Source organism: Botryllus schlosseri, chromosome 7, assembly GCF_051294905.1.
Source record: "Botryllus schlosseri isolate E-star chromosome 7, Bs_hap1, whole genome shotgun sequence".
In the NCBI taxonomy this organism is placed as follows: Eukaryota; Metazoa; Chordata; class Ascidiacea; order Stolidobranchia; family Styelidae; genus Botryllus; species Botryllus schlosseri.
This window is the reverse complement of record NC_137242.1, coordinates 3,028,732-3,044,398: the sequence shown is the minus strand read 5'-3', so window position 1 is coordinate 3,044,398 and position 15,667 is coordinate 3,028,732. Positions and strand designations below refer to the sequence as shown.

At 38.7% G+C, this 15,667-nt stretch overlaps 1 protein-coding gene across 4 annotated transcripts in view; it reads left to right on the top strand.

Moving 5' to 3' along the window:
• Nucleotides 1–15,667, top strand: part of LOC145443797 (uncharacterized) — a 91,527-nt gene that overhangs the window by 45,758 nt on the left and 30,102 nt on the right. For all 4 annotated transcript variants that reach the window (XM_080321756.1, XM_080321755.1, XM_080321757.1 and 1 more), the window contains 3 exons: nucleotides 4,691–4,741; nucleotides 4,800–4,915; nucleotides 12,119–12,207. In XM_080321756.1, the coding sequence (XP_080177882.1) occupies nucleotides 4,691–4,741; nucleotides 4,800–4,915; nucleotides 12,119–12,207 (256 nt within the window). The remainder of the gene's footprint in view (nucleotides 1–4,690; nucleotides 4,742–4,799; nucleotides 4,916–12,118; nucleotides 12,208–15,667) is intronic.

Below are 15,667 nucleotides of genomic sequence, written 5' to 3'. Positions count from 1 at the left end.
ATTCTACTCTAATTTAGAAAACTAAACTTTATTGCTGTAATTCTAATTCTGATCTAATTTTGGAAAAGGTGAGAATTTTCTAGTCGCACAAGCATGATAGGAGCAGGTGGCAGCCTACTCAACACAGCGTGATACTGTTATTGTATCAAGACCTTTGTGTCCGGTATGCTTTGTAAACAAACTCTCCGTCAATGCTGTGGTGGGATCGAAATATGATTTGGCTATTTGATCGATCTCACATTGACGCTTCCTTTAACTTCGCAAATGTAATTGATTGATATAATCTGTATTCTATATTGAAACTACGATTGTAGAATGAGCTGTACCGTGTAACTTTTAGCGCAGTTTAGCTTGTAAAACTATCTCGCTTTGGTATGTCCTAAAACCAACACAATATGCCGGTAATTCTATTGAGAATTGTCTATGTATTTGTTGTAAGCGTTTGTTCAAATCGTAAAATAACCGTATCCAATCTCTTCTATCGCGATGTAGGCCAGTCGAAATGGATTTATTGCTCTTTCTTCAAACTAGCAGATTATCCCGTTATTGTGTGAGGATTAAGGGTGTATGAATAATATTCGTCCTATTCACGAGTTGGTATAATTTTCCCAGCGGATCATTTCTGCCGTTTCCCAAGCGCAGATTACGGCACGAATTTGGTCCGATCGTAACAACAGATAAAATGTGATTTTATGTCTTTTTTGTGTCGCGTCAACGGGACGTATTTACACGAAAGTTTTAACCATGTTGCTACCTTCGTGGGTTATATCGACGGCATTGTGGAGTTTCTTGGGGTTGCAAAACTTCAATATAGAAAATATACAAATGTACGATTGTTGATGTACAAAGTTATTTCCAAATCTCTACAAGTTTCTAACGAACAACCCCGACGAGTGTCAGCCGAAAATATTCGCGTTTACCTCAATATGAATATGCTATTCAATCGAACGGCATTGTCTTAATGATAAATTATAATGTCTGTTTCGATATTGATATGTGGTTGGATTTTGTGTGTGATTCTCTAGACTCCAGTGTTGGGTGTGATCTTACGAGGTAATTTGTTGTCACAGTTATAGTAACATGATACTGAAAACTGTACGATCATGCTTTACCTTGCTATATGTATTTCGGGACCTTAATCTGACATATCAACCTTGCATATAGGCACATGCAGCTCCATTCGTTTTCATGACTATAGCCATTTCATATTTTCCCTTATTTCTTTCCGTTCAGTGTGCACGCCTCTTATTTATAGTAAAACCATCAAGTTGTTGACTAATTTGACCACGTCGTGTTGTTGGGTTTCGAAGGCCTAATATCAGTAATGTAGTGAAGCGGAATTTATGCTATTGTATATAGTCTGGTATACCCGACCCTAATAAATTTGTATGTCCGAAATTGTTGGCCCATTTCCATTCCTATCTTGATTGTCGTTATTTGTCAACTGCAAACATTAAACGTTGCTATATTAGATTATACAGTATATGCTGTTATTTCAAGTGACATATTTGTTAACTTTCGAAATTCCTGACCCAATGCTTCCGGCATCAACTGAAAGGGTACGTTTTCGAAGATAAAACTATTTCTGGTATGCAGTGTTTGACAACTTGGAAGTCTACAGATTTTCCAGATTAGATTAACATTAGAATTATAAGTACACATTTTTTAAAAATCATTTTAGAATTAGAGTTACCGAATTCGCAAAACTTGAACAATGAATGAAGTTCCTAATCAGACAGAACTATAACAAACATCAAGCTCCGTTCATATCAGGGTTGTAACCAAGTCACTAGGTTCCGAGTCACGAGCCAATCCGACTGTTATAGTTTTGACTCTCGAGTCAAGTCGAGTCATTTTCAATTCACCTCCGAGTCAAGTCCGAGTCCAAGTGTTCGAGCATAGGGTCGAGTCCGAGTCATAGTGTTATGACTCAAATCCGAATGCAAGTCATTGTGTTCACTGGTCAGTTTCAAGTTGAAGCCTTGTTAGACCCACGTTTTACATAGGTTTGATAAATCGTGAAGAAAATGGTAAATTTTTCCCACTTCGTGGTCGGTTGACTAAAAAAGGTCAACCTCCTCGCTCAGTGCCCAAACTACAGTTTTTCGTTCACATTATCAGGTGGCTGACTTGAAAGCAGGTCAACTTTTCGGCTCAGCTCCAGAAACAGCCGCCGGAGCGTTGCTTCAGTGCTGATTTACTGCATCTCAGTCGAATTTGCCCTACTTTTAACAAAAATTCCCCAAAAAGAGGACAAAATCTCAAAACGGAGGACATTTAGGCGTCCTCGTAGGACATTTTCGAAAACCCGAAAAAGGAAGACGTATGGTAACCCTAGTTTTACAGCATGACTCGTCTCGAGCTACAACCATGGTTCATATCAATCAGTGCTTTGTTAATACTGTATCCAATTGAATAGTATATTCATATTGAAATGAACCCGAATATTTTCGGCTGACACTCGTCAGGGGTAATCGTCAGCAACTAGTAGAGAATTGGTAGAGAGTCGTTGAGAGTTGCTGACGATTACCCCTGACGAGTGTCAGCCGAAAATATTCGGGTTCATTTCAATATGAATAATTGAATATACTATTCAATTGTATATTGAAGTTCTGTACCTCCAAGAAGCTCTTCTAATACTGTATCCTGCTTTAAATCGTGTTGAACTGCTATAGAAAACTTTCAGCTTTCCCTAATATATAAGAATTTGTATTAGAGCAACAGAGTATTTTCCAGGTTAGAATTATATTAGTTGATGAACTTTCCAAATTAGATTGGAATTAGACTTACTGAATTCTAAAAAGAAATTCAACAAAACATTCGGTCACACGATACAGTTCGGTATGATTTTTTAGACTAGACTAGAATTAATATGAGCGCTTAGAAACATTTTGACTCGTTAGATCAGCTATAGGTTACCGGCATTTCGTTCTAATCAGTCAGATTAAACAAGTTAATAATGATATAATTCTCAAAGTTTCTATGCATCCCATGTTGATCGTTCTGATGCGTGACATCTCAATCTTGCCCTTGTGGCACGGGTTATCACGACATTGAGAAGCCACGCTCCGGAATTCACCGTGCCTTTGGGAAGCGCTCGCCGTGACATTCCGCCTCCATTTGGATATTTGCGTTGTTGATGTGAACGTGATTGTTTAGTTGTTTTTCGCTATCGAAAAGCGCAGTTTGATCAGGTGGGAGGGTATAGTAAACATCTCTGTTTCAGTGTTTGCACATTAAACTAGTTCGGCATATGCTTCACGCTAGATATTGACCGTGTACAAGTGTATATAAATGGTTGCTGAGATACTTTGTCGCTGGCATTCCTGGGATCTTGTATGTCAACTTTTGACGATTTCGCATATATGCATAATATGTACATGGTACAAGTACACTAGGGTTGTTCAAAAACAACTATTTTTTCACATTCCGGGGATTCACTGATTAAATTGTTAGGTCGCCTAAAAAAACGCTGTATACCAAATTTCGCTTCACTCCAACTGCACAAGAGTTTGAAAATTTTGAATTTGTTGGAAAAAAAGATTTCAAATTATTCTGTCAACCACATGAAATTGTTGAGTTGTCGGCAAAAACGATACAAAACAAATTGGACGCAATTCCAACCCGTAGAAGCGAAGTTATTTGTGAGTTTTACATTAATGATTTTAATTGAATAGTATATTCATATTGAAATGAGCCCGAATATTTTCGGCTGACACTCGCCAGGGGTAATCGTCAATTTTCCAATTCTCTACTAGTTGCTGACGATTACCCCTGACGAGTGTCGGCCGAATATATTCGGGTTCATTTCAATATGAATATGCTATTCAATTGTATATTGAAGTTCTGTACCTCCAAGAAGCTCTTCCAATATTAATGATTCTGGGATTACCCACCTTCCAAGCTATTTTTGCGAAACCAAAATTTTCAACTACAATCACATTACTTCTACCGGCTGGAAGTGAGCAAAAATTGTGAAGCGTCGTTATTTTAGACAACTGATCAAGTTCACGGGGTTGACCGTAAAATTTGAATTTTTTTTTCAATTTTATAATAAATTCTAAATGTTCAAACCACTATGCGTTCATATCTACCAGTTGGAATCGAGCCAAATTTGGTGTGCAGCGTTTTGTTAGGCGACCTAACAATTTAATCACTGAATCCCCGGCATCCGGAAATTTTTTTTAACAACCCTAAGACACAGTCTTCTATTACCAGAAAGTACATGCTCGGTTTCTAAGCACCCTAAGCACCTTTTGGTTTTAACTAATGTTCGGCTCAAATCAATTCTACGAATTGAGCGATGGAAAATATTGTATCAAACTTTCACTTTTCGGAATACTCGCCGTTTACAACGTCATAGACCTGTTTACCGAAATTTTATGGCGTTGTTCTTGTTGCTGTTTATCCAACGAAAGATATTTGGTGCGTATTTCGTATTGGCCTTTTGTATCAGTCATCATCGGTCAGTAAGATCACACAGTGTATTATGAGTGAAAGAAGATAATGAAAATTGAGATTGAACATCGAAATTAAGAAATTAATGTTAATACATAAATCATAATATATACTATAATATACTGTCTATCTATAGTATCCCTGAAGTATGTATCGTATATTCAATTGTATATTGAAGTTCTGTAACTCCAAAAGTATCTTCAAATACCGTATGTGTAATTGTTTCTTTCAGCTTTGCGTATCGAAGAGACGGTTCCTTCGTCAAGATATCGTTACTGAAGTAGTGAGTACCTTCCATTTTCGCCTTTGTTATGCAACGCTAACATCGCGCGTACACTCAGGCTCCGGGATCGACGAAAAAAGACCGCAGCCTGTGGCTGTTTAGCGATCTGATTGTGTGCTCCACGCGGAAAAGTCGCGGCAGCGCAGCGTTTCGCAGAGGATCAATGATTAATTTGTGAGTATCGTTAATTTAAAAGTGATCAGTTAGTGGTGAATTGGCAATTGGTAAAAATGCAGTAACGACAAACGTACGCGACTCAAAAGCAAATATTGGAAACTTCACTTTGATGAGAAATGTACTGTTCTCTTTTTGATATTGCATATGTAAGTTTCATTTCTCTCATCGATGGACAAGCGCCGATCTTACAGTATTTTGCAATTAGGAATACAAATATAATATATTTGCCAGGCCTGAGGTTGAGAACCACCGAATTAGACTATCCTTACACGCCAATACCAACACGGTGCGGACAGAAAAAGCTAAGGAAGTCAATACAATATGAAATAGGTGATACGCTTGAGTTGCGCATCCCATTCCACCCCAATATTACATTCGTATTACGGAAATGTTGCATTATATGTATCTCTATGATGATAAGCATTCGAACCGATTTGTAAAATGAACTCTGGTGCCCTTTTCACCGCTTTATAGCTGTTCCTAACCGGGGCTCACATGAACTCCAGAGGCTCGCTGAGCCAGGGTTAAAGACATGGTACTCCCGACGCATACAATAACACTTATATGCAGTAAATATCCATTATAATTACTTGACATGTGTGAAGATCATGGTATTATAGATTTGTTCATTTAAGCCTCTGTTCAAGCACAGTTTCTTTTGCTCATCAGTATTATATAGCAATGTATGAGACTTGTAATGGGGTCGATTAGTGTATTTGTGACTTGGAGAGCATTCGGGTTTCCCGGAAGGCTTGTGGATTAGCGCCGGAGTTCGTCAAGTTATTACAGGTAAAGAAGCCCTGATTTAGGATCGTAGCTTGTCACTTGCGTATAAAAACCAATGGCACGCTGCAATTCGTATCGCGGTACGCCTATATATTGCGTTGCTTTGCGCCAAAATGGCTTCCAACTTCGTCCTCCAGTTTGTTTATGTAAACCACCCCTTTGCTTTGTAATTCTCATGACCCGGAAGGCGGTCGCTTATTTTCTTTTCCTTTGGGAGAAAGGGGTGCCCTTAATATAGAACTGCGTCTGGTTATCGTAGAAGGCATGGTTCCGCTGTGCATCGCGACTTCAACACCCCAAATCGAGGCCTATTTTTGATTCTTTGCGGTTCGTGATTGAAGGTTGTGAGTAAGCTCTGTAGGGTGAACGCGCCGGTTGCTAAGCCTGTGTTTTTTTGGGTATTAATCTTTTCGAAACTTGGACTTTGGGTCGTATGTTTCGTATCATATATTTGGAGCTCAGATGATTTTAAGATCAATATCACTACGAATGGTCTACTTCGACGCGGAAGTAACTAGCTAGTACGCCTGGAAAAATATGTCAGCTATTCGGCCTATTCTTATCAGCAGAAATTTACGATGCCACAACGATGTCTACAAGGGTAACAACGATGACAACTTTGACCAGTAGCCACCCATGCTTACCAGGCATTTTTAGATTTACAATGGACCAAAGTTTCTCTCAATGAGCATCTCTTTGGAAGTTAAATGTAGCAAATCGTACTGGGTTTATAGAGGTCTCCCTACTGCCGCAAATCTCATACTAACGTACGGGCTTGCCACAACGGCACATGCGTTTCAAAGTCGAATGTTGTATTCCTCGGACTGTGACGTCGCGGATGCATACACAATGTTGGGATTGTAGAGAGAGTCCCTATATTGGAATCATGCGCATTTCACCCAGGGTAACTTTGGCGTGATGAGTTCTTAATCTGCCCATAACTTTATCAGCTGTGGCAACAACGTATTCGCTCTGTGTCAACAATTTGTAATGAACATCGCCCGCAATATCGTTACTACTTGTTTGTCTATATTCCAAACCTGCGGCCGTAAATCGATATTACCCCGGTCGGCGTTGCCTCGTGAAATTAACAGTCTGCATCTGCTTGTCGTAAAGCGCGCGTATACTTCGGTTATGAAAGGCGTGATTTACGCATTGTACACAGCGTATTTCCAGCGCGTTTTACGTCGATGTCATCTTCCTGTATTTGGTGATTAGGATGTCTCATTGGTTCCTTATGATTTCCTTTGGAATGTACGCTGTACGTGATTATTAGTCATATATGTGATTTTTTTGAACTCTGGACAGTTATGTACAGGTACACAGTAGTACAGAGACGCCGCTGAACCAGACTTGGACATTTGGACAACTACATAATTTCCATCTTTTTTAAATGAGATTAGAATTGGAATCGCAGCTATTCAGTTTTGTCCTCATTGGACTAGAATTAGAATTTTAGCAGCACAGTTTTTTTTCCAAATTAGGCTAGAATTAGAGTTATAGATACACTTTTTTTCCAAATTAGATTGAAATTAGCATTATAGCTGCACGTTTTTCCCAATTAGATTCGAATTAGAGTTATACATACATTTTTCTTAAATTGGATTATAATTTGATTCGTAGATACAAAGGGGCGGGCAAATTCTCCAGTCGGCGGGCCGGATATAGGAAAATTAAGTACCCGGCGGGCCGGATTGCTGAATCGATACATGATTCGCCCATTTACCCACACATACAAGGAATAAACCGTATTTAATGAATGTATTCTAACGACAGCAATGTCACTGCAAAGCCACATCTTGCCGATAATGACGAAGACGATGTGACAGCATTGTTCTACAGGCCCCGCGGGCCGTATGTTGCCCGCCCCTGGATTAGAATTACAATTACAGCTGCACATTTTTTCAAAATTTGATCGGAATTAGAATTTCGGAATTCGCGAAAAATTCGAAATTCAATCAAGCTCAATTCGTATAAAAGGAGGGGTTAGTTCTCATTAGCATTTTCAGGAGGATCAGAAATTAGATTAGAATTAAAACGTGGGCATAGAAACATTTCACAGATTAGATTAGAATTAGAATCAGCCTAATGATAGACAACCGGACCGGCGCACGATATCAACTTTTGTTTTGATGTCGTGCGCAGCTAGTATTGATGTTTCACTCTCTTGAGGTGCGCAATAAACTCTACCTCGGGCGATAGCGCGGTCATTGGGGAATTGATAATAAAATTCGCGAATGCAGTCGCGCGCGTACTTGCTTTCATCAAAGCCGTACGTGGTTCGAAACATTACGACCCCGAGAATTTGCGTGTCGTGTTTATTCTGCGCGTCGATAGTCGCTTGTTGACAAAACGTAGGCCTATATCTAAAGTTCACGTTGCTTGCGTATGCCGCTGCCCGTAGCCACGCACAGCACGAAAGATATAGGATCGGAATTTCATGCAAAAAGTGCCCCAAATATAGATATTGATAGGTATGTCATTTTATTGGAGGTGCAGAACGACAAGATACAATAGGGGTGTTCAAAAATGACTTTTTTTCTCACATTCCACTGACTACTTGATGAAATTGTTAGGTTACCTAATTGAAGCCTGCACACCAAATTTGGTTCAATTCCAACCAGTAGCCGCATTGCTACAGGAGAATAATTTTATTTATTTACTATTATATAAAAATGAATAATGTTTTCTTAAATTTTCTGTTCACCCTACCTTATGTCCGGTTGCCTATAGAACGATGTTCACCAAATTTGGCTCAATTTCAACCAGCGAAAGTGGGGTTGTTGATGTTGAAAAATTTGGATTTGAATAGAATAGTATTTATGGCGGGCACAACTACAATAACTAATTAAAGAATTGGCCACCGTAAATACTATTTTATTCAAATCCAAAAATTTTCGAGGACAATAACTCCGCTTCCGCCGGTTGGAATTGAGCATAATTTGGTGAACATCGTTTCTATAGACAACCGAACAATCTGATGAGTTGAACGGAAAATTTTAAAAATTTATTCATTTTTACATAGTAAATAAAAAAATTTCATCCCCTGTAGTAATGCGGCTACTGGTTGGAATTGTACCAAATTTGGTGTGCAGGCTTCAATTTGGTAACCTAATAATTTTATCAAGTAGCCAGTAGAAGTTGAGAAAAAAATCGTTTTTAAACACCCCTAATATGCAATCGAATAATGTATTGATATTGAGATAAACCCGAAGGTTTTGGCTGACATTTGACCAGGAATAATCGTCACTCGTCAGCAACTGGTAGATAATTGAAAAGAATATCGCATATCAATTGAATGATGAACTGAATTGAACCCAAATCAATTGAACCAATGATTGTATCGCAGTCTGCTGGTGTTCTGAAATGATAAAAATATCATTTCAAATATATAACCGAAAATAATTCTTTATTTCAATGTGAATACAGATATACTTGAATCTATGATATACAACGTCCTTTATAATTGACTGCTTGATGCTAACGATTATCCCTGATGACGAGCGTCAGCCGAAAATATCCGGGGTTATTTCAATATGAATACATTTGTTTTGTAATATCATTCCGGATGTACAATCCACCCTGTGATAAGATACGGGTATTACTCTTCCGCCAGAGAAAAATTCCGAATGCGCATTGGAGACTAGTAGGTCTATCGCTTTATTGAGTGTGATTTTTACACTACCCCTGTATACATCGTTAAGCAGTGATTATGCAGTCGTTGTATCTACCTACAATCACTTATTGAAGACCTTTTTGAAGGTAAAGAACTTCAATATACAATTGAATAGTATATTCATATCGAATGAAACCAGTATACTTTCGGCTGACACTCGTCGGGGCGTAATCGTCAGCAACTAGTAGAGCATTGGATAGCCGTGTATTGAATATCTGTGTATCTGAGCGAAGATACTTTTTACGAGCATTGTCTAAATTGCAGCTAGCGTACGAGCGGCCGTTTCGGGCCGTACCTGTCAGAATGTAACGTGATATGACACGCTGACGGATTACTGGCCGTTACATTATTGTGCGGTGCCCGGAATAATCGCATAATGGTCTGCAGTCTGCAGCCTTCTGCGCCTTTGACAGCTAACAGCGCGCCTGTCTGATCGGCTGCGCTATTTATGGAATGTTGTTTTTTCTCCGCTACGCCTCGAGCGTACGGCGCGACTTGAGAGTGATCCATCGCTATGCGGTAAACTAGGCTGAAAGCGTGCCTCTTGTCGTTCAATGGCCGCGCTTTCGCATGGGCGGGGATGAGGGAAGCCTGCCCTAAACATCTGGCTCCGAATTCCATATCATTTAATACTAGTTTTTTCAGTGGTTCGTAACCTGTTCTAATCTGACAAGCCCTTACGGCACGAGTTCTTAACACGCGGCTCGTAGTATAGGACTGATGAATACAGTTGTTGATTTACAATTTTCTTCATGAAGCTGTGCAGTGAATAAAATAGAACAAATACGCCCTGATGAAGTTCTGTGGCCTGCTGCATCGGTTGTTCTTGTAATGTTGCCTGTTATACATAGGAAGTTTAGACCCCCTACCTTACGCTCATTTGCAGGTTTGGGCAAATTTTCGCCTACCTACAAAAACAAAAAAACAACCACATTACATATCTAATAGAATACAGGTTCACAAGATGAACTGCGCATGAAAAACAGTGTTACAAGAACAAAACCAATAAAACATGATTTTCACACGAAACTAAGATTATAATAAACATTTACTGCAAATCAATATAACTTCTACTGTATGTGTGTGTGCCTCGAGCTCCGGCATGCTCACCGAACCCAAGGGTTTATTGGTACCCTGGTTAAGAATCACTGATCTATTGGTAATTATGAGTGCTATGCTCCCTAGCTTCAATCGACTGCAACTCACTCGGGCAGAGTGAAGCACTCATGGGTGGTCGGTGAAGATGTGCTTCTACTCTTGTAGGAGTACAGAAGTAAATTTTGCCTACTCGCATTACTGACTCAAGTGGTTACGTTAGGGCTGTAATCAAGTCACAAGGTTCCGAGTCACATATCAATCTCAATTCTATAGTTTTGACTCGAGTTGAGTCCTAGTCGGCGACCAGAGGGTCGAGTCCGAGTCATAGTGTTAGGACTCGAGTCCAAATCATTATGTTGACTGTTCAGTTTCGAGTTATAGACTTGCTAAAACCACTTTTTATAACTCTGCTTTTGCCGCACCTTAAACAGTCTCTGGTCGCATTTTCAAGTAACAGTACTGATAGACAGAAATACCAATAGTGTATGGTGTACAACACGGTACATATTAATTAGTCCATATACAATTCATATCAGTAACCTGATCAATCTAATTTTGGCGGATATGATATTTTCGAAGTGGTCTGTTGCTCAAGACCATAGTAGCCCAGCAACATAAACCCCACATGCAACAGCCAATCATACGATAACTTTACTATTCTTCGAAATAACAATGAAATATCGGTCTTGGCCTTCCGAGTCTCGAGTCATACGACTTGGTGCTAGTCATGTGCAATGACTCGAGTACAAGTCGAGTCAATACACACATTGACTCAAATCGACTCAAGTCACTTTCCGTGTTTTGATGTAAAGACTCGAGTCACCAGAAATCGCCACTCAGTCATTACAACCTTGGGTTACGTTTTTGGACAACTTCCAATTCTGTTCATCAGTTTTTGAGAACTACAAAAAAAATGGAATTATTAATATCAATGCGAAAAGGTTCTGCCAGTATATAATGGGTTACAACTACTGATTAATTGAACAGTATATTCCTATTGAAATGAACCCGAATATTTTCGGCTGACACTCGTCAGCGGTAATCGTCAGCAACTAGTAGAGTGTGTTCAGTGTGTTGAAGTACCATTACTTGATATTTTAATGTGATAACTGCAGTCTACAGTTTACACTTTCCAGAGATAAAAAAAAACATTGTAGCTACAGATATCCCATACGTATGACATATGCCTGTGTGTTGATACGGGAATGGATCTAACAGCAAACAATTTTGATTTCATGCCATATAACGTATCTTGTTTTGACCATACATCTCGGGCAATATACATCGCCCAGGCCTAACAACGGTCAACATTATGTGAATATTTCCGTGTTTAGTAGGGCTTGCTGTATGTGAACTTGATCTATTTTGTGTTAAAGTTGGTTTAGAATCGTGTATTCGTTTTGGATGGATATTCTTTCATGTAGGCTATTGATGTACTGTACAATCGATTGAATGGGTGACATAGGGTTCTTGTATATATGTAAGATCGAAATCAGAGGACTAGGATTAAGTAAATAGGATAGTCTAGCTGGATATAATACCTAAGCTTATTACTATACTCTATCAGCAAATCTATCCTCTTCAAAATGTCATATGAGATATTAGCATTTTTGTAATAACTCAAATTTTTTTGTATTCAGGTATCAGGGACCAGATCGAATGCCATACATTGAGCTGGGTTATAAGTACAAGTTTCTTTGGAAATTTCCTTTGGAAGACGTGGATAACAGTAAGATATTGATCTATTTTCATAGTTCTATATATATTTTATACATTTGTGTGGTTTTGTATCAATTTCTGTCATATTAGATAGATTTTTAGTTGTGTGTTTTGGTGCTATAGTGTAGTGTATTATATTCAGTATCATATTTATTGATGGAATTGTGCAGGGCCAGATTAGCATGATAGTCATCTTCAACCAGGTATTCATTATTGTTAACACTATCTAAATCACGGGTCACCAATACGCAGCCTTATGTCATATTTTGCGACCCGCGATCTACTTCAAGAGATTTGGGAAGAAAGTTTAGTAAAGCATTTTGAAATGCTGCAATTGATCTCAGTTTGAAAATAAGCTATTCTCCTGTGCCCAACATCACTATTCCTCACTAGATGAAACGGCTTCGGGCGATGGCAACAGCATTCCATCGAGGAAGGATCAGCTGATATGAATGGGCATATTGCCTTAACGTATAACGGCCCAGACACTGCCAAGACTGAGACGCTTAGAAAACGGCTCAGGGCTTCCCCACACGATCCAGTAATACTTCGAGATAGTATTTCAGCGAGTGGGCTACCGTGCCACGCTACCCCCAACATTGATTCCTTAGTCGCTGAAAAGCGTGGTCAGATATCGCGCCCAGCTCATAGTTTCAAATAAAATGAAATTGATGACCATGATATTTGTGCTGTATTTATTTAATAAAATATTACTTCTGTGGTCGTAACTATCCCCGTCGCCCATGTTAGAGAGCACAGTGTTGTACTGAAGTAAAGTTTTGAAAACGTGAGTTGCTAAACTGTGTGGCCTATTTTGTATCTATTGCATTTCAAGTCCAGCTCACAAGTTTCCTGGTAAATGCTCCTAAAAATGCACTTACCCCCTCAATGGGAATGTTTGACCTTTCCTGTTAGATATATGTTGTCAACTCTATGTTCCTACTATCTGCGGTCTAATATGTAATGCAATTCATTTAGGAATTGATAAGATGCCAGTGTAGTTGCATCTAACATCAGATGGAAAAATGATTAAGCTTGAGATGTGTTTGTATCATGTAAGTCCTACATTAGTACAAGGATTGCCATCCTGAACCTTGTAGTAATTTAGCATTTAAGGTTACTTTGAGATATCCATTGAGTCATGGATATTTGCTCGATTTATTGCCTAGTGTTTATACAACTGGCTCTTAACTGAGTTATCTGCGCTCGTTAATGCTACAGTGATGATTACGTACCACTTCACCAGAGACAGTATATATGCCTTTCAAATTCTTTTAGCCGCTAGCTCGTTTAGGGTTCTTTGTGATGAATCTGTTGAAAGCCGCGTTGAAATCAACATGGCAACTTTGTCATCATGGAATGAATATTTGTTGTGTTACCTGGATTATCTGTTTGCGGTTGATTGTTGTGTGATGGTATGCTCATGTCCATGCTATTTACCAAAAAATTGTGTCAACATGCTCGCACATAGCCAACTGTTAATTGGAGATCTAGGCAAATTCCATTGTGAAATTGTGTGTATTGTAGTTAATCACAATCGAATTTAATATTCATTTCTTGATGTAATACGAAACATCTCATCAATCAGCGATAAAAATAGATCTTGTTCTATTAAAGTTATTGAAACCTTGTACATTATTCAAGTACAATCGATCAAGTACAAAGTTTTACTCAACACTTAATCAAATACAGATGATGTATTCTTAATCTGGTGCTTCGCCGGTACAGATTTCGAGTGCTGCATTGCACTTTCACTTACTCAATTCTTCGCAGTTCTTTGTAATCCCATGCAAATGTAGAAAGGCCTACGCAATAGAAATACATGAGCCTGTGATGCATTGAAGACCATCATCTCTGTATCATGAATTAGAGTTGTGTGACTGTGGAGGCGTGGCATCTCACCATCCTCCTGGGCATGACAAATGAGAAAGCATGAATGCAAATTTTAAGTGTGTTATCTGGTAGGAAAAGCGTGTATTAGAGCACAAGATGATAGCTTGCGCAGCCTGCATTTAGTGGAGTTATTCGAAAACACAAGCGATAATTGATGTGTTTATTCTCGTATTGTATCATTGAGTTTGACCTAAGGCGCCGTTCACACTTGTGTGTTTCGATAAACTTGTATATTTAATAGGCCTACATTGTATGTTGAGCCCACACCCCACAGTAGCATTAGGGTACATCTAATGAGGACGCCATCTCAGTTTGGTGTCACAATCTTTAGAGACGGAATTCTGAGCTGAGAAGCCACCCATCTTTCTTCTCATGTACATTAGGGCTGTTTGAAAATACCACTTTTTTTTAAAACGCTGTACACCAATTTTGGCTCAATTCCAACCAATAGAGGCATTGCTGTAACTCTGTTAGTAATTAACTGATCTCATACGCGCATATTGCAATAGATACTGCTGCATGAAAATCACGGTGATATATTTTGACAGTGCGTATAGCGATATCATTCAATTTTGTTTGTAAGAAGACTAAGACTCTGTTTTTGAAACCAGCATAATTGATTATTTGGATGAGGAATATATAGCTCAATGGTGCAAAATATTATTGCGGGAGTGTAAGCACTAGACCGCTGACCAGGGTATAATATATATTCAAAACATCAGGTTCACTATTTCAGAATAGATATTAGTGTTCTGATTTCGCAAACTAAACTCTTGGAAGGATTATTTATGCTGAAACTTGAGATAATTTAATACCACCTTATGCAACTGTGTCAAGTTTCTGGTTATTATTTGCCTATGGAATCTCCCTCCGTCATAGAAAAACTGGTATCAACCGTCAACGCAACAATACGCATTTCTGGAGTGATTAAAAATTGTGATTGCAGTCTGAGGGATATGTTGGTGCATTTTTTGGTATGCTACATTGGTATTTCTTGCATCCGCATTCCTGATACATTAAATTGATAATCCATCTCTGTCAAAGGCCGCATTTTTGAGAGAATTATACCCTCGTGAAAACCGAATTGTGTCTTCATTTTGTGTTATCAATCTTTTGGCCATGTTTTTGCTCTGCAATTCAAATATGAGCACTATGAGCAGTTTTGGTGAAATCTGCTGCCAGCTTTACTCTATTTGTATTCAGTTTCATTTTACAGCTAAACAGGAGAGTGAAAAATATCTCATACCTCCTGACTGGACAGTGGACACCTCTTACTTTTGTAATTGGTAGATGGATAGCAAGATTACAAGTGTTGATCTCGATAATAACATAATCACCTTTGAAAATCTAAGACTGACAAATCCATACAAATTTCGCTTTTTAAATATACAGGGCAGGTGGCCCAATATTTCAATGTTTCATAAGGTAATGAGCGTTCTCTATCATCCAAATTAGTATTTAAAAGTCTATCTCGGCTAATTACTGTACCTTACATGATATTTAACAAAAGTTGCATGCAAAGAGATTTTCAATATGTTACAATGTTGCTGATACTTAATGGTACATAGGATATGTTC